We start from the raw sequence: 22478 nt of genomic DNA on the forward strand, positions 1-22478 counted from the left end.
TACACTAAAAATTAACACTCACCCCCTTCCCAAACTTTGTGAAATATAAACTGTTTCCTCCTATTTAAGCAAGACAGGTACTGAGAAGGAGATTCTTAGTGATCTGATCAATGCCATGTAACACACAGTTGTCAAAAAAACCCAGAACCCCCCCAAACCTCAATACTGTGCTTGTTACATGATCAGAATCAACTTTCATCTCTGGCATTACAGCTACAAAAATTATTCTTCATACCATCCTTCTGTCCTTCTTTACTCTTCTTCCTGTTTGATATCTACCTCACTTTTGTGGCTACCAAGCCTAGGAAGCTGTGCAAATTTGCATAATTTTCAGTGTGCTAACAAGCACAGTGGCAAAGTTCAAACATTAGAAGTTCAGGAGCCGTATAATGGCTGGATGGGCAGAGGGATGTTGGATCAACATCTTCAAAACTATTTTTTAACTATTCAAAACTAACTTTATTTTTGCAGCATTCTAGAGGGACAGAAACTCTCCTTACCCATCTTCCGGCATAGAGGGCTGCAGAGTTCTGCACTCTTTGGGTGTAAAAACAACATCCAGATCATCTTCAGGAAAGTCCCCGAGTTCTTGTGCTAGATCTAAGTCCAAGTTGTTCAGCTGCGTCATCAGGAAGCCTTCAAAATCTACTGGGTCTACTGCATCATAAAAGGAAGGCTAATGAGAAATAAAGAAGCATTTATTTTAGCAACTGAAGGTTCTTCTTGATAGTGTAATTTAGGCTTATTCATTTAACTATTGTAATTGTCCCATCATTTATTATACATTGGAAACAAACATCTAAACTTCTAACCTAGAAACAAGAAAGGATATAAGGTGACCTAAATGGCAGCAACAGACAATGCCAATGAGCAGGAGACAGCAGACAAAACACACCAGGAATAACAAGGCTAAGTCCTGGAAGTTACTCCAAGTTACGGAGCTAAGGACCAACTGTAAGCACTGTGGCTGCTGCCATCACGAAGATGCACTCATTTGAGGTGCTGTGCCTGAAAGACACTATTAGGAATGCTCTGTGCTTTCGACTGCAAACAAAGTTGAGGACATTATATACTGAAAATCAGAAAAAAATACTATTTGTCATCTCTGAATGTTACTGGGTTTTGTATTATTTGAGTTCTTAATTTATCGTATTTTTAAGGGTTTGTACAAAAAGGATTTGCTTTTGCAAAAGATTACATGGAACTACTAAAGTTATTACTGCAAACCTTAGCTATTCCCCATTTCTACAGTGCACAGCATTGCACCTTGATAGAACAGCAGTTTTATCTCATTACATTTAATTAGCCATTCTTAAACAGAAGGTCCACTCAGAACAAAGTTAAACAATTACAACCCCTATGACTCATGCATGCCATTAAACGGTCTGCCTTTTATCTGTTTAGTGCCAAAAACAGAGGCAGAAACTCTTGTTTGATTTGATACCTGGAGATGTTCTACATACAAATAAATGTGACTTCATGCATTAAAAGTGTATGTTATTGTATGTATAGACAAAATTGAAAATTATTTTACTTGTTATGTAGCAAATAAAAATAGCCTGTATTTCTTTAGGAAATACAATAGTTGTCGAGTTGGGTACAGAGACTAGAATCTCTTATCATTGATTTTCTTGGCAAGTAAAAAGTAGATCTAAAAACTACAGCTTTAGAAAATCTATAGTTTATTTTCTGTGTGTTCCAGAAAGGCCAATGACACCTCATCACTGTAAGAGTGAAGAAAATTAGTTGCAGCATTAGAATAATAGCACTGGAATAACTTATTTACTGTGAGGAAGAATTCTAGTAAAAACCAGCAAATAAATCTTCCTTTCTGTAAAGGGCGAGGATTGCATTGCACTGATTAGCCCAGATATTTTTCACAAGGCTGTCTTCTGAAGCCCCCAGCAAAAATACATCTGTGATGCTGTTGATGTGTTGTGTGGAAAAGAAGGCACCCAATGTTGCTGATATCAACACACCTTTATAGTCAATGTTATTTTGTCTATTTTCTCATCCAATGTGTTCTTAAGATATCCTCCTTATACTGTAGTGTTCTGCAAAAAAAAATCTGTGGGTCAAAACCAGCAAATCTTCTTTCATGAATACTGAGGCCTGCTCATGCAAGACTTTCATGGAAGTCAACATGAATTTCGCCAGAGCATAAAGTGACACCAGTTCATACCATTCCTACAACAGGAATTTTAGGTCAATGGGACAATGAGAAATTTCTCAATTTATGAAATATGCACAGAGACTTAACAATGGCAAAGCTCCAGTAACTCTGAACTAAATTGGTTCACACTTAATATGCCACATCAGCCACAGTAGATAAAAAATGTGTTAAAAACAATAATAAATACAAGCTTTGGAACCTTTTTAGTGTTCTGGAGATACAGCTGAAATTTTTCAGATAACAAAAATCCAGAAATATCTTGCAGAAAACAAAACATATTCGGAAGAAATGTGCTGGAAACATTCAGGAGAAGTAAACCAATTTAAACTTCTGAAAAAAATCCTAGATGTGGTAAATACTCCTGCAAATATTTTAGTAGAGACGTTTGAACCTGAACAAGTACCACCCCCTACCTCAGGTTCCCCTTTTATAGGGAAACTATATTGGCTTCTGCATAAAAACAGTCTCTGAGCTCACTCCACATTTAAGGCTTAATCCACCGAATTATCAAAAATGTCTCTGGGAAAAATCTTTCCCTTTCCTTGCTCTTTTTAGCCAAAGGGAAAACTTAACATTACCAGCAAGTCCATCAAATTATGAGGCAGTCAGCCAAAGAAAAATACTCTGCTACTCTGTTTTTAATGTAAGCAGTATCTCTGGCTTGCAAACAGTCTAGTGCTGAACATGCTGGATCAACAGCTATGAGTAATACCTTATTTCCTACTTTTTAAAATTAATTTACAGCATAATATGTTTGCAGTTCACTTACTGTACTGTCAGTGGGTAAAGCATGTCATGTTAGTATACAGATATGTAAACAGGTCTATACAGAGATTTTTAGATATAAATATATAAAGATATAATATATATATAAATATATATAAGAATATATCATAAATAAATTACATTTAATAAGTGAAAACATATATAGTTAGATCTACTAAAAAAGCAATTCACAGATTAAAGTAAAACACAGCTTAAAGTATATAAATGTATACTACATCTTTTCAGTTGCTGAAGATACGTTTTGCATGCAAAATAGCTCTGCTTAATACAATGTAATTTTTGATAAACCATTGCACTTCCTTTCAGTAGTCACACTTTTCCATCCCCGCAGGTCAAATCCATTGCATTTCATTGTGTCCTCTTTTTCTAGTTCAAGTGTTAACAATAACCTTTAATCACTAGAAATATGCACTTTTGACTATCGTAAAGCAGACACAAATGTAAAAAAGATAGTGCAAAAAGTAAATGCAGGTGGAGGGAAATGATCTCTCTAACAACTGGTACAACATTTCAAAGGAAACACAGAAAATACCTCCAATAAGAAGCCAGCACTCCTTTTCATATATCAAAAAAGTGGGCAAAACAATTTTCTACAGAAAATGCCACGAATCATTACTGCAAACATACCTTTTTAAGGATGACGAATTAGAGGCATGTAGATTGTGATGGCACACACAAAATGGCAGCTACAGCGTAATACTTGGTAAAGGAAATGCTACCAAGTTTTTTGGTAGAACAAGCGGTTGTCTGCGTGCAGAAGAAGGGACCTGGCCTCGTCAGGCTCAGTAACCACAAGGAGCAACTTAAAGATCACAGTGCTTCAGATTAAGGAAGTGAGTAGTGGCGGGAGGCCCTGACACAGGAAGCAACCACTTGCATCTAGATTTTCACAATCACTGGTGCACAAAGGCTCTTCCTGCTTCTTTTTATCATGCCTCACAAAAAGAATCAAAAATTAAAAGGGTAGGGACAGGGAGAGTGCCAAAATCATAGTCAGTTTTATTTATGGCATAGCATGTTTTCAGAATACTCATCCTCCTGAAAGGCAATAAAAAGATATGGCATTTTTTCCCTTTGTCATAAGGGCACCGTCATATGATCTGACTTTTTTAGAGGGTGATAACATGTGGAAGGCTGAAGATGATTCGGAGACACGTAACAGTTGACTCAATTGTATCTATGCCAATCAGAACATACTTCAGCATTTCACACTTCACATGCACATTCTACAGCACTGAAAAACAGTCAGCATGTTGCCCCTGCTGCTAGCTCTGGAAACTGTATTAAGTCAAATTTGTTGAGCGTTTACCTTTCTTTTTTTTTTTTTTTTTTCTTGATTCAATGATCTGTGCTGGTTTTGGCATAGATACAGTTGATTTTTCTTTATAGTAAATATTATCGGTCTATGTTTTGGATTTGTGCTGGAAACAGTGTTGATAATAACATTTGTTTTCATTATTGCTGAGCAGTGCTTACAAGGAGCCAAGGCTTTTCTGCTCCTCATACCACACCACCAGCAAGGAGACTGGGGATGCAGAAGAAGCTGGGAGAGGACACAGCCAGGACAGGTGTCTCTAGCTGACCACAGGATATTTCAGACCACATGGAAGCATGCTCAGTATATAAAACTGGGGGAAGAAGAAGGAATACCACACAAAGCATTTACTTGAAGAAGTTGAATGTTTCCATCAGGCAAAGGATGTAATATACTCCAACACTTGCTAAGTTTGATTCACAGTAATATGTAGAGGCACTGTCTATTCCAGGCTCCAAGGCTCCATTCTCATGTTTCTCAAAGGCATCATTTCCTCAGCTCACCGGAGAGTATTTTTTAACAGTTTCAGGTAGAAGCCAGTGTAAAGCAAGACAACTTAGAAGATCATTTAATTTACCCTAAAACCATTAAGCAGTGTATATACCACATCTGTGTCAAGAAGATAAACCTAGAACTTACCAGATTACATGTAGAAAAGCCAGGGGTACTTAAGCTTCGTTGACAGAACTGTGCAAAGCCTGGTTGGAGAGTAAATTGCTTTCTTATTTCTGCAGAGGAGTGCCTTTAATTAAGGAGAGAAAATATAATTACAATTATCCCTGTACAAATTCCAATTTAGTCTCCTGTCCCAGTGTTTAGAAATGTATTTTGATAATGGTCTAGACTCCTCTTAGTTTGTAGTTGGTGCAAATCTCATAAAACATTTGCAGTCCTATATAACCAAGGTTCTTGCCATTCTTCCAACAGATTTTTATCATTATATTGCAGCTTTCACAACTGGGAAATGCTATGTGAGGAAGAATGACCTTGGCCTTAAGTGTGACTGCGACCTTCAGAGCAGTACTTGGAGATTCATTTCTGCAAAGGAAAAATACTATAATAAAGCAGAGAAAGAAAAATGAACATCACATAAGTTAATATTTTTAAATTGATCAAGGGATAAAAACAAGACAAGACCACTCATGGAACTATGTAAGCCCAGACTTACACTACTAATGCAGTTTGCTGTAAAAAGCCCAAAGCAAATCATTTGGAAGAGGGTTTCCTACTCATCAGTGGTATTCCAAAAATCAAAACCAAGATCTTTTAAAGGTTATTCAATGATTACATATGCAAGAAGCCATGCAGGGAAAGTGAAAAAGTCTGTGCATTCTGTAGATTATCTCTGACCTATTTTAGAAAGAAAAGCTGCTTGTATATCAGGGTTATTGTTATTCAATTTCCCACTACAAATAATATCTGTTAATGAATGCATGTACAAAACTCAAATTATTAAAAATTATTATTTTACTGCAAACTGAGTCAGTTTCCACCCTGTGCAGAAATATCTGTTACTGATGGAAATAGTAAAGGTAGCAGCAGATGTAAAAACTGTGTTGCAGTCTATTGCAGAAGTTGCTGCTGTAAAAAATTAATTAAGACATCTTTAAATTACAATTTTAATCTTTAAATCCAATATGGGGTTACCAGATGCTTCAAAGAGGAAATTATATGAATTTTCAATACAAGAAAAGAAGGAAAATGTACCGAGGAAGCACACATACGTATGAAGGGCCAAATTTGCTGTCTGGTAAAAGCCTCGGCAAATGTAGCTAATTGAGAGCAAATGCAGTTCTCAAGAGCACTGACATCAGTTCCAGTGTCTCAGCAATAGAAAAAACTTGCAAAATAAATCAGTCCAATGGATGACAAACCTTGTAATCTGTAATGGCGACTTTCAGATAAGAATAGTTCATTTGACTGACTTCACAGTTTTGCAATAGCTAAAGGAAGAAAGCACAGTAAGAATAACAGAAGACAGCAAAATTTGTTTGAACCAACTCAGAAATTATTGCCTAGATTTGTTAGGATTAGAAAAAGGAAAGTCATAATTGCTAAAAGAACAAAACGCACAAGCTAGTCACATCAACATGGAGGAAAGGTAAGTGTAACAGTCAGAGATCTGCATGGAAACTTTTGAAAACTTGAGAACTAAGGTAGAAACAGAAGTCCTGCTATATGGCTCTTTGATAACGCCAGAATGGCTGTTGTCTGTGACATGCCTGTTTTCTGATTAAAGAGCTGCCTTGGACAATACTGGTGTACTCTCAGGAAAATGGTAGTTCACAGTCATTTAGCATATGTAATTTCTTAGCTTTCATGGAGACTGCAGTCCATCTAGGCCTGGCTATACTTCTACCTTCCTTGTCTGTACAACTGGCCTGTCTGATTCTGAGGAGAGCTTTACAGTCATACTTGACTGCAACAGTGGTCTATCTGTGTGCTAAAAAACAAGGAAAGAAGGCAAGTGGTTAAGGATAAATGCAAAGCAGCCACTAAAAAATTTGAGAAAAGGTTCTGTGGTTTCCATTCAGTTGAAGCAAGGGGACCATGAAATTTCACTTAACATAAAAATGTACATCACCTTAGATATGCCTTTTTATTAATAGTCTGATGATGAAGTGTATGGTGAGCAACTAGAAAATGTGGACTGCAGAAAATTCTGGTCCAAAAAGTTTTGCAATTATTGCTGTATTATTTGCAATTATTAGGAGATGATGAGCAATTATCGACAATATGGATTTATCTAAGGGCAGTCACATAAAACCAATCTCATACTGTTCTGTGACAGTGCAACTGGCTCAGTGAGGCTCTTGGCAATGTCCCTTGTGACATTTCTGTAAGCAGAGAGAATGGCTAAATGGAATCATCACAACTGGTTCCAAAAGAGCTCACAGCTGGTAAAAAAACATATTCAAGGCATAGTCATCATTAGTTCAAAAGAAGATTGCAAGGAAATTTTACTATGAGAAACAATTTAATTTTTCCTTAATCTGATTACAGTCCATACTTTATTGTACAACATGGATGATATAGGTAACATAGGACTAAAATCCGGAGATTGCATCAACCCAGGAGGAATTTTGAGTATTTTAGAAACAGTCTGAAATCAGCACAACTAGCTTCAATAAAAATGAATCTAAATTTACGAAGAAAAAAAATCAACCACAGAAATACAAAAAGTGAAATTAATTGTAAAAAAAATAACCATGTCATAAAATAGACAGAGTATACTGGTACACTTATCAATAAAAGTACCACAGGTGACCAGAAACTGATGCTTACTTCTGTTAAGAGAAGTCGATGAGACATACTTGGGTTGATGTGCACGCTTACAACAAAACAGAGTAAGATGCAATCAATTTTAAAAGTCTTCAAAAGATAGCAGTCAGAAAGCTAAAAATTTTGGCAAGGATGACCCAGGAGGAAAGACTGAAAAATCCAGTTGTGTCACAAAAAGGGAGACTGACAGGAGACAGCAGTTCTCCTTGACTATGTAAAAGATAGCAATATGTAAAGAAAATGATGAACAGTTCATGTCCCTAGAGGAAAGAGGAATAAGTAATGTGCTTAAATTGAAGCAAGAAAGCTCTAATAAAGAAGGAGAAAGACAATTCCCACTGCAACAGCAGCAGGACACTAAAAGTGTCCTGAGGAAGCTGCTGGTGTTGTGGCCAAGCCATTCTGCATTTGCAAAGTCCTTGTGGACAGGTAAAATCCTGGTTGACTGGAAAAAGTAAAACATTGCTCTCATTTTTAAAAAGGGGAGAAAGAAGGAACACAGAGACAATTACAGACTGGTGAGCCACTCCTCTCCCAGCCTCTCTGTGCCTGGGAAGATCGTGGGGCAGATCTTCATGGAAGCAGTGTTAAGGCACATGCAAGATATGGAGATGATTCAAGGCAACCAGCATGGCTTTATTAAGAACTGAATTGTGCCTGACTAACCTGGTGGCCCTGTGTGATGGAGTGTCTGGAATGGTCAACAACAAAAGACTTACTGATGTCATGTGCCTAGGTTTCCATGACATTATCCCATGTGACAGCTTATCTCCAATTGGAGAAGCATGGATGTACTAAGGAATTTGCTGGATGGACACAGCCAGAGAGTTGTGGTCAGTGGCTCTTGTGGACCCTCCTGGTGGAGGCTGGTGAGGAGTGATGCTGGTGAGAGAGGTGCTCTTTGGTATCTTCATCAATGACATCAAGAGTGACATCAAATGGTCCCTCAGCAGGTTTATAGACGAGACAAAGCTGAACAGTGCAGCTGACACAATAGAAAGAAAGGATTCCATCCAGAGGGACCTGGACAAGCTTGAGAAACGAGTCCATGGAATCTCAGGAGGTTCAACAAGTGCAAGTGTAAAGTGCTGCCCCTGGGTCAGGACGGTCCCAATACGAGTACAGACTGGGAGAAGAACTCATTGAGAGCAGCCCTGTGGAGAAGGGCCTTGGGGTTCTCCTGGATGAAAAGCTGGACATGACTCAACAGTGTGTGCTCACAGCATATAAAGTCAACTGCATCCTGGGCTGCATCCAAAGAACTGTGGCCAGTAGGCTGAGGGAGGGGTATTTTGCCTTTCTACTCTTCTGTAACCTGCCTGGGGTACTGAGTCCACGTCTGGGTCATCCTCAACACACGATAAACACAGACCTGTTGTATAAAGTCCAAAGGAGAGTCACAAAGATGATCAGAGGACTGCAGCATCTCTCCTACCAAGCTGAGAGATACGGAGTTGTTCAGCCTGGAGAAGTCTCTGGGGAAAACTCATCACAGCCTTTTACTATCTAAATGGAACATGTCAAAAAGAGGGAGTGCAACTTTTTTTACAGGCAAATAGAGATAGGACAAAGGGACAACAGTTGTAACGTTATAGAGGAAAGATTTAGATTAGATGTTAGTAAGAAATTCTTTACACAGACGGTGGTGAGGTACTGAAACAGGTTGCCCAGAGAAGTTGTGGATGCTGTGACCTTGGAAGTGTTCAAGGACACATCAGATGGGGCTTTGAGCCACCTGGCCTATTGAAAGGTGTCCCTGCCCATGAAGGAGATGGCTGGATCTACATGACATTTAAAGTACTTTCTGGGCCAAACCATTCTGTGATTCTAAGCAGCCATCTTGTGATTGCATAGTGACAAGAGACCATTCATGATGTCTGTGAACTATCTGGAAAACAGCATTTGGGCAACTGCAACCCTCTCAAAGACCAATGGGACTCAGCAGTGTTAATAGCTCTACTGATCCCTTATATTGATAGCTGTTCTTTTTCACTAGCTGAATAAAAAGGGGTAGATTTAGTGAAGACTTTTCCACAAAGATCATCAGTTCATCAACATTCACGTGGCATATAGAAAGAGAGAGTAAACCTATAGAAAGATGGCAGATGACAGCATACTAAGGATTTTCTGGATTTTAGGTCCTTAGCTGAACCACAGTGTCAGAGCAAAATAACATAAACCGGAACTTATTTTTCCACTCTGTGATGTCTCAGCCCTTGAAGATGATGACATATTTCTCTGGTGCAATTCTTGAAAAAGCTGGAACTCACCAGACTTCGTGAACCACCCAGACAGGACTGGAGGGTAGCCAAATTAAAACAACCAACCAAAACAAAACCCAAACCCCAAACTGGTGCTTCTAAATCTCAATTTCACCAGGATCCTGCAGGTAGATATAAACCTCCAGCACTTGCTAGTGAACAGCTGAGACATAGTCTGTATTTCACAAATACTCTCCAATGCAAAGCATACAGTTTGCATAATATATTAACAATGTAACCAAAGTAACAGACTACACCTGCAGGTTCCTAAAATTAAATTCACCTTGTAGGTAAAATTCTGGAATTTTTCTCAGGACAGAGCTTATTGAAGGATCGTGAGCTTGGAGATTTGGGCTATTAGTTGGGCCCAGATGAAGTATCAAAAAGGAAAGGAAGATAAAACAGCCATTTAATTTCTTCCCCTAACATATGTTAGATCTATGGCTGAATATTGCTTGTTCTATAATTAAAATTATATGAATGCTTATAACGCGTAAAGCAGGTTATGCAGTTTCATTGTAAATTCTGTTCAATGACATAGGTCTTTGAAATATGTAATTTAAAAGCAGGCACAATGGGTATTTTGTTAGTATGCATATAATATGAAAATTTAAACAGAGAAAAACAATTTAAAAATAAAAGGGAGAAAGAACAGCTTTAAATATCATCTATTAACTGAAAATCAGAAACTTTATAAAAAAACCCAAACACCCTAATTTTAAAAGCATGCTTCACATGCCTACTGGATGAAGCTCTCCAAAGTTACTTACTATTAGAGGAGAGGCAGAAAGGGTAATCCTTAACAAACTTACAGTCCCTTCCAGCAGACTGAAGTTGTCTTCTGCAAGAGCTGCATATTCAATTAGACAGCAAGGAAATGTGAAAATAAATAAATAAATGAATGGAGAGTACAAGAACTATCTCCAAAGACACAAACAGTCACACTTAAATGTACATGGATGACAGAATCATAAAAAAAATAGTGAAAACTTTTACCAACAGGTAAAATATTCAGTCTTGGTTACCCTGAAGAGTAATCCCTTTCATCTGACACTGACAAAGAAAATTCTCTAGTTACAACTGAAAACAAGCAACTAAAAAGCTCTAGAAGAGAAAAATGGAACAATTACCTACCAGTGCCTTTCACTCCCACACGCAAACACATATAAAGTTTTGGGCAATGATCCAGATCTTTAACTAGCAAATATGGGAATCTCACTTAGATCTCTTGTTCTTACTGCCAGTGGAACTGCCTGTTTTTCTTCTAAGTTTCTAATTAGTCCTTAAGGCAGCAGAGCTCCACTTTGTTAATCACCGTTTACAGCAGTGGTCGATCTGAACTGCTGCTGTTTCCTTGTTGGCTCAGGTAGGCTGCACACCCTCTGGCACACACCCACTTTGGGGTCTACCACATTAAGACTCGATATCAGCTAAAGCAATAAAGATCCTATTCAAGATGGTTGAAATTTAACAACAATCTTCTTACAAGGGATGGTGTGGGAACAAAGAAAAAAATCTAGAAGAGGAAACTGTTGATTTCATTTGCCGTCAGCTTGTTATGAAGTAAAATGGGCAAGAGCTCAATTTTATTTCTTTCCCAGGTCATGTACGATATTTATTCATGGAGATTTTTCTCTGGCTTTCTGTTTTTCTGTTTCTCCCTCGGGAAGAGACCTAAGCATTGACAAAAATAATTTTCTAATCCTGGCCATGCAAAGAAACGAAAGACCTATGCTTTGGCCCTGATGAAAAATGTTTTTATGCAGTTTTTAATTCACTGTCTGGAAAATAGGAATAGCTGTGATATAGCATTTGAGAAGATGATGTATATGCATTGTTGACTGGTTGGCTCTTGCAATGGAAGTGGTTTTAGATGTGAGGTTTTACATGATACTTTAGTGGTACTTCCCAGAAAGCAGAAAGTATAAATCAATGTCATCTGTCATCCTATTATACACTTAGACGGGTCGTGATAATTTATATATGCAATAGAAAATATGTAATTAATATCTCATTTGATGCTAATTAATGATGCTAACAGAAAATAAATACAAGTGTAAACACCAGAATGCTTTCGTTGTCCCCATTGCCTTAATATCTACCAGCACACAGCAATATGTACACAAAGCTTTCATTCTGAATGGAATAATCTCAGTTTATCTAAGGACAATTTTCTGTGTTTGGCTCAGAACACTTTCTGCTTAAAGCACTAAAGCTCACATTGGTACTTACTATTTTCTGTCAACTGAGATATCTGAAGAAATACTTTTTAACAAATGTGCCCCTACAGCTTCCAGAGACCACACAGGTCTATTTCCATTGCAAAACTTTGTAGTTAGGGCTTACCTTTTTTTTTTTTTTTTTTCTTTTTTCTTTCCTTTTAACTTTTTTTATTTTTGCTAAACCGTTTAAAAGTCTTCCAGAAGCTTACATTCTTAAAAATGACAATAATAATTGCAATTTTGAGGCCAGTAATGATTGTATGTGCCCTCTCTTCATACTGTGATTTGAAAGGAATAGAAAAATGTTAGTTTACTCTTCTAGATTTTTGTTTTGTCTACACTGTTCCACCAATTCATAATACAATGATCATGAAATAAGTGCAAAGACTTATATCTCAGCTAATGTGTATTATCTGAGCATCCAAAAGGCTTCACTAAGAAAATGCTACTATAATACTGATAATTTTGTAAAACCTGTACCAAGTCTAATAGTTCTTGTGCTTTGTTTTCACATTTTACTACGAAACAATTATTGACACTAATTGGAAAAAGTCAGACATTAACAACAGTAATAAATAATATTAAAATAAAGACTATGTACATGTTATTCGAGGGAAATTTTCCTTTTTGCTCCTTAAGAGTTGTTGTGGTTTTTTTTAATCAAGGTCAAAATAGGTATTTTTATCAACCAGCAAAAAATGTGTCTGTCAACTTAAAATAAATTAATAATATATTCATAAAAGGGTCTTTAATACCGAGTACATGAAAGGCTAGAAGAGGAAATAAGGCAAATGGGACAGAACTGGAAAAAAAATTGTGTTAATATTTTGGCCCCTCGTTTCCTAAGAATACAGATTTGTGGAGCTTCATTATGACTTTCCTGATATGGAAAAACATTAGGGTTTTTTTTTTTTTTCCAATCACTTCTTAGAATGACATCTTTTTCTTTACAGCTAAGTTGAACCAGAAAAAGTAGGACATTCACTAGGACAATATGCCAAAAAAAAAAAAAAATTGGCCCTCTTTCAAGCACATTAAGAGGTATTGCTATTTCTAGAACAGGGGATTTTGATTAAACTTCAGCAGGAGCCAAAGCAGTATCTAAGATACATTTGAAAGCTGGATCTTTTGCTGACACTCTTAAAAATAAGCATGTTCAGCAAATTTGGCATATATTAAAAACTATTGTTAAAAATAATACATTTTTGTGTCTGCTGATTGTCTTTACATGTAAAAATTTTGCTATTACACACTCTTACAAACATATGTGGATTATGTGAGACATTTTATATCATAAGTTACAAGCTGATATATCTGGAAAATTTCAAGCTTGGATAAATGTTACATTTTACTCAGTGTTCTAAACATGAGGTCTTGATACTATTATCGTTGTAAGGCTCAGATCATGTGACAACTGAAATAATATATGCTTTTATATAACCCAGTTTACTTGACATTAGGGAAAAATACTAATATTGAGTCCAGGTATGTTGACTTCTTTATAAAAGCTCAAAAAACTGTGATTCATCATGCAGAATTATAATTCTACAAAATTCATGAGAAAAGGTATTAGAGACTTTTTGTATAAACTTGGTCCAAAAGCTGGTTAGGCCTGGGCCTATGTTTCTGTAACTGCACTTATGATGGCAAAATTTTAATGCAATTGTATTATCAGATAAGAACATTCACAGACTATCTTTTTTCCTACTGCTACAGACAACGGTAAAGTCTGGTATGGGTTTCTCCAATCAAATAAAAATAAAAATAAAATCAAATAAAAAATAGTCAAGTCAGAATAGAAAAAAAGGACAACTATATAGATTTGTGCTCATGAACTGTAATTTTTAATGACCATAAAACCTGAAAATGGTATAAAGTATAAAATACTGCATTAAATATTTCTTTATTGCTGGTTTTCACTTTATATTTGAAAATGACAACTGTTTGGAACAATGAATAAGAAATATTCATTGGTGGACATAAAAATGTTTCTTATTTGTATCTACATTTTCCTTTGGTAAGCTTAAGATTTTCTTGACTTTTATATATATAAAACCTCAAAATAAATTGCAGGCTAGACTTCACCATGCATATATATGTCTGAAGTCTGGAAGGACATAAGGTCTTAAAAAATAATGTTAAAATGCTTTTCTGAGCTCTTCTGCTCAGAGCTTAAAGTCTCTTTCAAGCTCAGCAGTCATCTCCCAGAGAAAAAGCAAAAATCCCATTACTCTTATCTCCTAACAGGGATTATTACACCTGAGTTCAGTGATTGTACAGATATGTAAGTGCTGTATAGTACTACGCTTAAACAGCTGTAATAGAAAATAGATGGTTATATTTTAAACCCTACTTGAGTATAAAGTCTGCAGTGAGAGAGCTTCTTAGCTGTCAGTAACATCTGTCTCAACTGTAACAACAGTATTCCACTTGCATGGCCAACTGTTCTATAAAGACACGGTCTCTACAGCTGCCTACCAGCTGATAAAGTCTGCATTTCTATTATGGAGCCTATCTTTCCTGCACTTGTAATTTTTCACAGAGATATGGCTGGGTGGGCCTGTGTTTGTCATCAACCTCCTACTTAAGTGGCTACTATCACATTGATTGTATGGCAGGCAGATGACTCCATAAAGGGTAATAAATAAAACCCAAAAGTAAGTCACTGTGAATAACCAAAGGCACCAGTACCATCTGAAAAGTAGTTATGAGGGCATTTTCTTGCTATTTCTTCATTGCTTCCTGAATGTTACATATATTTTACTCATGAAATGTTGCAATTTTTGCAGAGTATGCCAAAATAAAGGGCTTTTAGTCTTTGTGATGGACACTATGATGCCAAATGTAGCAAAGGTATAATCCTGAATAATCTTACCTTTAAAAAATTATGAGATGCTTACAGGAATTTTTAACCAAAATATCAGTTTTTACCCTATGGCACAAGCTAGACATATGATGTTGCTTTCTTCTTCAGCTTACTCCTGTAACTGATTTACAATCCACTTCTTCTAGTTTACATCCCTCCCTTATATTGGAGGAGTACCTGTAAAAATGTCCCAGAATACGACACACATGTCAATATACCTAGGGGAAAAGCCATATCATATCCTCCCTCAAACTGCCTTGATTTCAAACAGTGGCATGTGGAAGGTAAAGCACCTATGTGGAGAGGCTGCAGTGGGGACTGGTTTTTATGAGTAGCATAGGAAGTTGCAGAGCACCTTGTCTTCTCTCCCCTCTCTTTACCTGCTTTAGAGCCATGTACAATCAATTCCTTATGCAGAATACAAATTCAGAAGACACCAAGACAGTGATGCCACAAGCTAGGAAAAAACAGCCTGAAGTAAAGAGATGGGGTTCTTCATCTCTCTAAAGGAATAATGTCTAAAGCTGGTGAAGTATGAGCTGGATGAGCAGGTACTGAGTTAGACTAAAAACTTCCTGAACAGTTGGTGATCATCATGGCAAGAAGTTTAGCTGGAGGGTATAAACTAGCAGTAAAACTCAGGGGTCAATACTGGATCCAATCCTGATTAACATCTTCATTAATGATCTAGATGACAGGGCAGAGTTTACCTTCAGCAAGTTTACTGTTACACAGAAATGGGAGGAAGGTGCAGCATGACCTTCTTGATGCACCAGAGGATCATGCTGCCATTCAGAGGAAACTCAGTGGTCTAGAGAAACGGTCTGAGGAAATCCTTGTGAAGTCCAACAAGTGCAAAGCCCTGCACCTGGATCATCTCCATGAACCTATATATTCTGAAAGGCACTTAGCTGGAAAACAGCTTTGCAGGAAAGTATCAGAGGTCCTAGAGCACCATTGGTTGTAGGAGATTATGACTTCCACAAAGTTGAACATGTACCAGCAATACATCCTGGTTGCAAAAAAACGAGATGCTACACCAAGGTGTGCTGGGCAGAGTATTGCTAGCAGGTTGAAGGAGTTGATCCTTGCCCTCTGCTTGATCCTGGTGAGACATGCCTAAGTTCTCTGCCCAGGTCTGGGCTCCTCAGTACAAGAGAGACATGGATATACCGGAGAGAGACCAGCCAAGGGAGACTAAGGTGATGAAGGGACCAAAGCATCTCGTCAGTGTGGAAAAGCTGAGACAGCTGGGACTGTTCAGTCTGGAGAAGGGAAGGCTCAGGGGTGTCTTATCAATTTATACAAATATCTAAAGGGACAGAGTAAAGAAAACAGAGCCAGGCTTTTCTCAGTAGTTCTCAGTGACAGCACTGGAGGCAATGGGCCTGCCCTGAAACTTGGGGGATTCCATGTGAAACATCTTTTTCCCATGAGGGTGGAGTCTGTTTACCTCCTTGGAGGCCTTCAAATTCCAACTGAACATGATCATAGGCGGCTAGGTCTTAACGGCCCTGCTTGAGCAGAAGGGCTGAACAAGATAACCTCCAGAGGTCCTTTCCAACCTCAACTCTTGTGTGATTCTGTGAAAGAACTGAGCAGATACTTTGGTCAGTTTATAATCTATCCCCATAAACCAGAAATGGGAGAGAAATGCTGTGAACAACTGGAAAGAAACACATGCTGTAGTCAGCTGAAAATCTGGAAAAAACTGAATGAAAGATGAAAAACGTACAGTGATATTCCTGTATACTCCAATATTTATTTCCTATAGCCAGAGTAAATGGTTTGCAAACAAGACCAGTATCCAGGAACAGTGCTAGTCAGCCTTACCTCAGTGCTTGGTAAGATCATGCAACAGATTCTCCTCAAAGCTATAGTGAAGCACATGGAGCACAGACAGGTGATTAAAGATAGCCAACATGACCTCACCTAGGGCATATTATGCTGAACTCATCTAGTAGCCTTCTACAATGGAGTGACTGCATTAGTGGACATGGGAAGAGCAACCTGACTTTCTTATCTCTAAATTGGAGAAACATCTCCAATGGAGTCTTAGCTGGAGAAGGAACTATCTTGATAGCTTTCTTGCTTGATCTGCAGTAAATGTGCAATGTCCAAAACGGAAATAAGCAATGAAAGCTGTTTCTCAAGGGTAAGTAGAGGGAGCAATACTACTTAAGAACTTCATTAATGACATACATGGTGAGAATGAGTACACCATCAAGCTGAGTATTTCACTTGATTCAGTTGATGGAAGGGATCTGTCCAAAGGGAAGGGACCCTGACAGATTTGAGAGGTGGGCTCATATGAACGTGATGAAGTTCAATAAGGCCAAGTGCAAGGTATTGAACATGTTCAGGGCAACCATCAAGACCTGTACAGACTGAGAGATGAATTAATTGAGAACAGCTGTCCAGAGAAGGAACTGAGGGTACTGATGAATGAAAAGCTGAATGTGACCCAGCAATGTGTGGCCACAGCCTGGAAAGTCAAATGTGTCCTGGGCTGCATCCAGAGCAGTGTCAGCAGCAGGGGAGGGAGGGGATTCTGCCCCACTGCACCTGCAGTGCTGCATCCAGCCCTGGATTTTCAGCACAGGAAGAAAAAAAGACCCCTTGGAGTGAGTCCAGAGGAGAGTTGGACCATCTCTCCTGTGAAGATGCACAAGAGAGTTGGATTTGTTCAGCCTGGAGAAGAAAAGACTCTGGAAAGACCCAGTTTAGCCTTCCAGAACCAAAAGGGGACCTGCATGAACTTGAGCTTGTAGTGACAAGACAAGAGAGAAAGTGAAGCCTCTCACTTTGAAGTGAAAGAGGATAGGTTTAGACTAGATATTACGAAGAAATTCTTTACTGTGAAGGTGGTGACACCTTGGAACAGATTGCCCAGAGAAGCTGTGGATGCCCCATCACTGGAAATGTTCAAGGTCAGCTGGGGCTCTGCAGAAGCTGATTTGGTGCCAATAACAGGGAGTTTGGAATGTGTACTCATCCTTACGTACACATCTTAAAACCAGAACAGGAAAAGCTAAGCTTGTTTCACAACTGGGCGATTTCAGGGATGAGGAAATGAAATTACAGAAATTAATGTTGAAAAATTCTTATGTAATACTTGTGTTACTTATGTAACATGTAACAGATGTCTGTAGAGGCAGTTGAGGAGCATGCCTATTGGGAAGGTTTTTAATTGCAAGAGTCACATGACTGAAAGTTAAGTTATATGTTAGGAACCTGTACTGCTGTTCTTGATAACCTTCTGTTTTGTGTGTTGAAATGTTTTGAATGTAGACCATTGGTGACCAGGGCCCCATCTAGGTGCTTGAAGCACAATTTTCTTCACTTGAAATCAAAACAAACAATTGCTACTGCAAGACAAGACCTATGTGAAAGATAAGACAGTAAATCGCCCTAGCTAAACAAAAATAATAAAAATAGACTATCTCTTTTGTTAAAGTTGCGTTTATCCTAACACACTGCCAAGACAAACTGATTAAAATTCGTTTTTTCTGGTGTCTCAAATCTACACTACTCAGCTGGAACATATTAGAGCTCACATTTCTAGCAATGGTGAGTTGTTTTCTCCTCAGTGGTTCACAAATATTTTTTTAACTTCCTTGATTCCTGGATATAAATACTGTGATTGGAAAGTAGACACACATTGCACAATCCAGATTATCTTCTAATTACTGTCTTGAATTAAACTCAGCAAGGATGATCTGGCTTTTTATGTCCCATGCTGACTTCTAGCTGCCTGGCTTGAAAGACATTAAAAATTTGTTCCTTCACTTCTACATAGGAAATTAACATCATTATTCATAAAACCTATCCTATTAAAGCAGAAAGAACGATTGACATACATGCATTAAAAACATATGTGCAAGTCTTTGCAGGATTAAAAAAGGCAGGAAGCAACAGGTTGGGGCAGCAGACACCAGATGGGTGGAAGGAAGAAAAAAGTGATAGGAAGACATGGTTACGTGGGCAGGTTGCATACAAGAGTCTGAAGGTCTGTTTTTAAAGTCTGACCTAGTTCTAAGCAAATGTGTTGCTTGTCATGTAATAGCTGTTCCTGAAACATCTGCAAGTCCAATGCTCATGAACTCACACTAAATTTAAATCATAATGAGACCACTAAGAAATTTTGTATCATGTTATTGCTAATTTTTTACAGAACACAGTTCAGAGATTGGTCAGATATCTGTCATGGCTCACCAAACACACCAGGGTACACCTTATGTTAGTGGCAGGGAGGTGGCTGATGTTTAGGCAGAAGAGAGCCAAAAATTCTGCTGGTCCACATAAAAACAATATATAGCTCGCATAAATCACTGTCAAGGGAAAGAGTGAACAAAAAAGGGTGGAGTTTTGCATGCAAATTTGTAGTGAATGCAAAGCAATTATAGAGGCAATGTACCAGGTCCTGAAAATGTTGCCTTGTCAGTAATGTTCAACTTTCACTACAAGTTGCAGTTTGAAGAGAAAGAAACAAAATTTTACAGCTGTAAATTAGCTTTTGTGTACAGACAAGAAACCTAACACACTGATCTATTATTCCTCTGATTTTGAAAATTAAAATTACTTAAAAAGTAATTTAAAAAAAAAGTCCAAACTATCACATTAAAAATGCTTCTTGTGAAGAGCACTCTTCTGTCAACAGTACAAACTGCATGGGAGGCATGTAAAAATGTCCTGCTCCTTTTGAAGAAAATCTAAAAATATCTACTATACTGATAAAACAGAATAAAGTGTAAGTGTAAAAGAAAATATCCATGCTCACAAAATAAAAGGGCACACTCTTAAATTGGAATCATAGTCAGAATATTTCATAATAGATTTCAACATTTAACTTGCTATTAAAAAAATACTATTTCACTATTGTTTCAAAAGAAAAGTAAATTTAAAAAAATTATAACAGTAATTCAATTTCACAACAGTTTTTACTAGCAAAACTTTCGTGAACCTTTGTGAAATGAAGCTGAACTGATTGTTATGGATCCACTACTTTGTAAGGCTTTAGTAGCAGAGATGAACAGTGACCATCACCAAAGCTAGGGAAAGCTGCCAAAAAAACTGACCCTAAAAATAGGAAGAAAGAAAATAACTCAAGGTCTGTAAACATCAGCTAGTTATGATTTTTGTTCAAGCGAGTCTCCAAATGATCAGGAATTGTGCCATGATCCTCTCATGAGCTGCTCATAAATACGGTGTCTCATTCTTGAGAATATTCCACCATAAATTGAAAATAAATTCCTAAAGAGTACAGAAAGGTACACTGATGCATATTTTGCCATGAGAAAGGCACATCACAGAGGAGCTAATTTTATTCTCCCTGACTGTAAACCCCGTGTCTTCCAACAAATTGCTGAGGAGGTGGAGTTTCTCTGCATACTTTTTTCTCTGGCACAGACTTATCCTCAGTTTATATTACCATTATGCTATTTGTTCTTTCATGTATCAGTAAACTCAGATACCTGGTACTTACATCAACACCCTGGAAACAGTTTTTGTCTCAGATGACAAGACTCTTGAAAAGAAGGCCTGTTTTTTCTTTTAACCTAACAATCCGAAAATAATTGTCTTGGTTTCTTACTGCCACCACAGAGCACAGACTGAGAGTCAGTACTTCCCCGGGAAAAGACCCAAAGTCTATCAGACAGCAAGTTTGGTCTCAAGAGTATGGTGTTCCAACAGCTGAACTCTTATTTGGTTTAAGAAGGGAATGTGGGAGGTAGATACATTTTCAGTCATTGGGGGTCTTTTCATAGATGAAAGAATAAAAAAAAAATCACAGGGATGTATGTCATTGCAGTATTGATGCCCTACATAAACCCCTCATTTGCCAGGAGTGGTAATTTAGATGGATCAGGTAATTTTGCCACTTCTTGTGAAGGGGAACCCCAATCCCCCGCCCCGTCCCCAGCGAGCAGCCCCTCCAAAGAACTCGGGACTTCGTCGGACAGAACAGATGGGCAAGAAACTCCTGGGGTGAGACTGGACGTCACCACTCTGCCAGAGGACACGGACCCACAGCCGGCTTCGTCTGAGCACCCTTTACCAGAGCAAACCTTCCAGCAGCTGCCGCAGGAGCAGCGGGGGCGCGGAGCGGTGCCCGCGGAAGGCTGGCCAGCCCGGCTATCGGGAGCTGTCAGATGGCTCCTCCGCCCCGGGGTCTCCAGGGGAGGAGCTGTCCCGCCCGGCTCCCGCCGTCCGCTTGTCTTGGCCAGGCTGAGAGTGGCGAGGGAATAGTTGCCAGGTACGAGGAAAGCCGCTTACCTGTTGATTTTCAGGGCGAACGCCCTCCTGTCTGCGGCAGGCAACGTCGCCATACGGGCGAGCACCCGTGGCCGTCGGCTGCCGACGAGGACTGGCAGTACGCACGAAGGGCGGCTTTATTTCATTTATTTATTTTTCTTAATTGCGTGCTCCGGGCTAAAAACCCGACGATCCACTGATAGTTCTGGGTGGCAACTTCCGCATTTCACCTTCCTCACAGAAATTGGCCGGAGTGGGAGGGATCTGCCCAAGTGCACAGCAGGCTGCTCACCCTGCCGCGTCTGCCCCACCGCCAGCAGCGCCCAGCCCGGCGTCCCGGGCGTCCTGCGCCTTCCCGGCAGCTTCCACCAGCTCGGCCGGGGCGCCAAGGCACCGCGGGAGAGCAGAAACTTCCTCTTCTATAGAGGCTAACCCCGACTCGCCCGGGGGCATTTTGGAGGGAAGAAGAGGGAAGGCAAGCGCTTAGGCACTGAGAGGAAGGGAAGGCACCGTGTACTTCTGAACGTGCATAGCTGCGGGAATCCATGAGCATCCCTCACGACCTTTTTTCTTTTGGAAACCGCACCGCGAGTGTCAGACTCCTCCGCCTCCGCCCCACCACACCCCATACACATATACACACCCGCCGGGGGTCAAGCGCTGTTCTGCGGGGCCGGGCGAGGAAACAGCGGGCACCGCTGGCCACCGCCGTAGCTGGGCCGGCCCCGGGTGCCGAGGATCCAGCCGGTCCTGCCAGGCGGAGCCGGGCCGGGCAGGATTGGGCGGGGCAGGCCTGAGGAGGGCTGCTCGGAGCAGGGCAGAACCGCGCCTACTGCCCCACAGGCACCAGAGACAGCCAGGGACCGTCCTTCGGCCTCACTGGCGCGTGGATGGAGGGCAAGCAGGGACAGCAGGCTGTGAGAAGTGAATACATGACAGCTCTTTACCTGGGAAAATATTTTGTCAGTACACGTGTGCACTGAGGATCTGTGTTTCTCTTACATCTAAACTCTGTGTGTAAGAAAAACTCACAGGTACCAACACCAGATACTAGGTCAGCTTGGCACAGACCTTGGCACTGCTGTTCTATTCACCAGCACTTATGGCCCAGCTTTATAAAAAGGCCATTTTTATTAAGTATCTTGTGGTTGTGTTAGAAAATTATGTTTCCTGAAAAGTATTTTTCTTTCTGCCTTGATGCAATTTTCACTGCTTCTGCAGATAAGGAGAGCTCACCCTTCATTTGAAAGGGGAAACAAAAGCCAAACATGGTTTCTACAGATGAATTCTGAGGTAGTAGAGGCAATTCAGTTTTAGA

At 39.3% G+C, this 22478-nt stretch overlaps 1 protein-coding gene across 2 annotated transcripts in view; it reads right to left on the minus strand.

Moving 5' to 3' along the window:
- Positions 1–21866, minus strand: part of DOCK8 (dedicator of cytokinesis 8) — an 87028-nt gene extending 65162 nt beyond the window's left edge. Inside the window, exons 1-3 of one of the 2 annotated variants that reach the window (XM_014881977.2) lie at positions 21182–21866; positions 4914–5016; positions 501–676 (exon numbers count right to left, since the gene is read on the minus strand). In XM_014881977.2, coding sequence (XP_014737463.2) covers positions 501–676; positions 4914–5016; positions 21182–21234 — 332 coding nt within the window. In that variant the 5' untranslated portion in view covers positions 21235–21866. Of the gene's footprint in view, positions 1–500; positions 677–3586; positions 3740–4913; positions 5017–21181 lie in introns of those variants that run through there. The other variant, XM_014882144.2, reaches the window with a different exon arrangement.
- Positions 21867–22478: the final 612 nt, after the last annotated feature.

Source organism: Sturnus vulgaris, chromosome Z (assembly GCF_052056855.1).
Source record: "Sturnus vulgaris isolate bStuVul1 chromosome Z, bStuVul1.hap1, whole genome shotgun sequence".
NCBI classification, from domain to species: Eukaryota; Metazoa; Chordata; class Aves; order Passeriformes; family Sturnidae; genus Sturnus; species Sturnus vulgaris.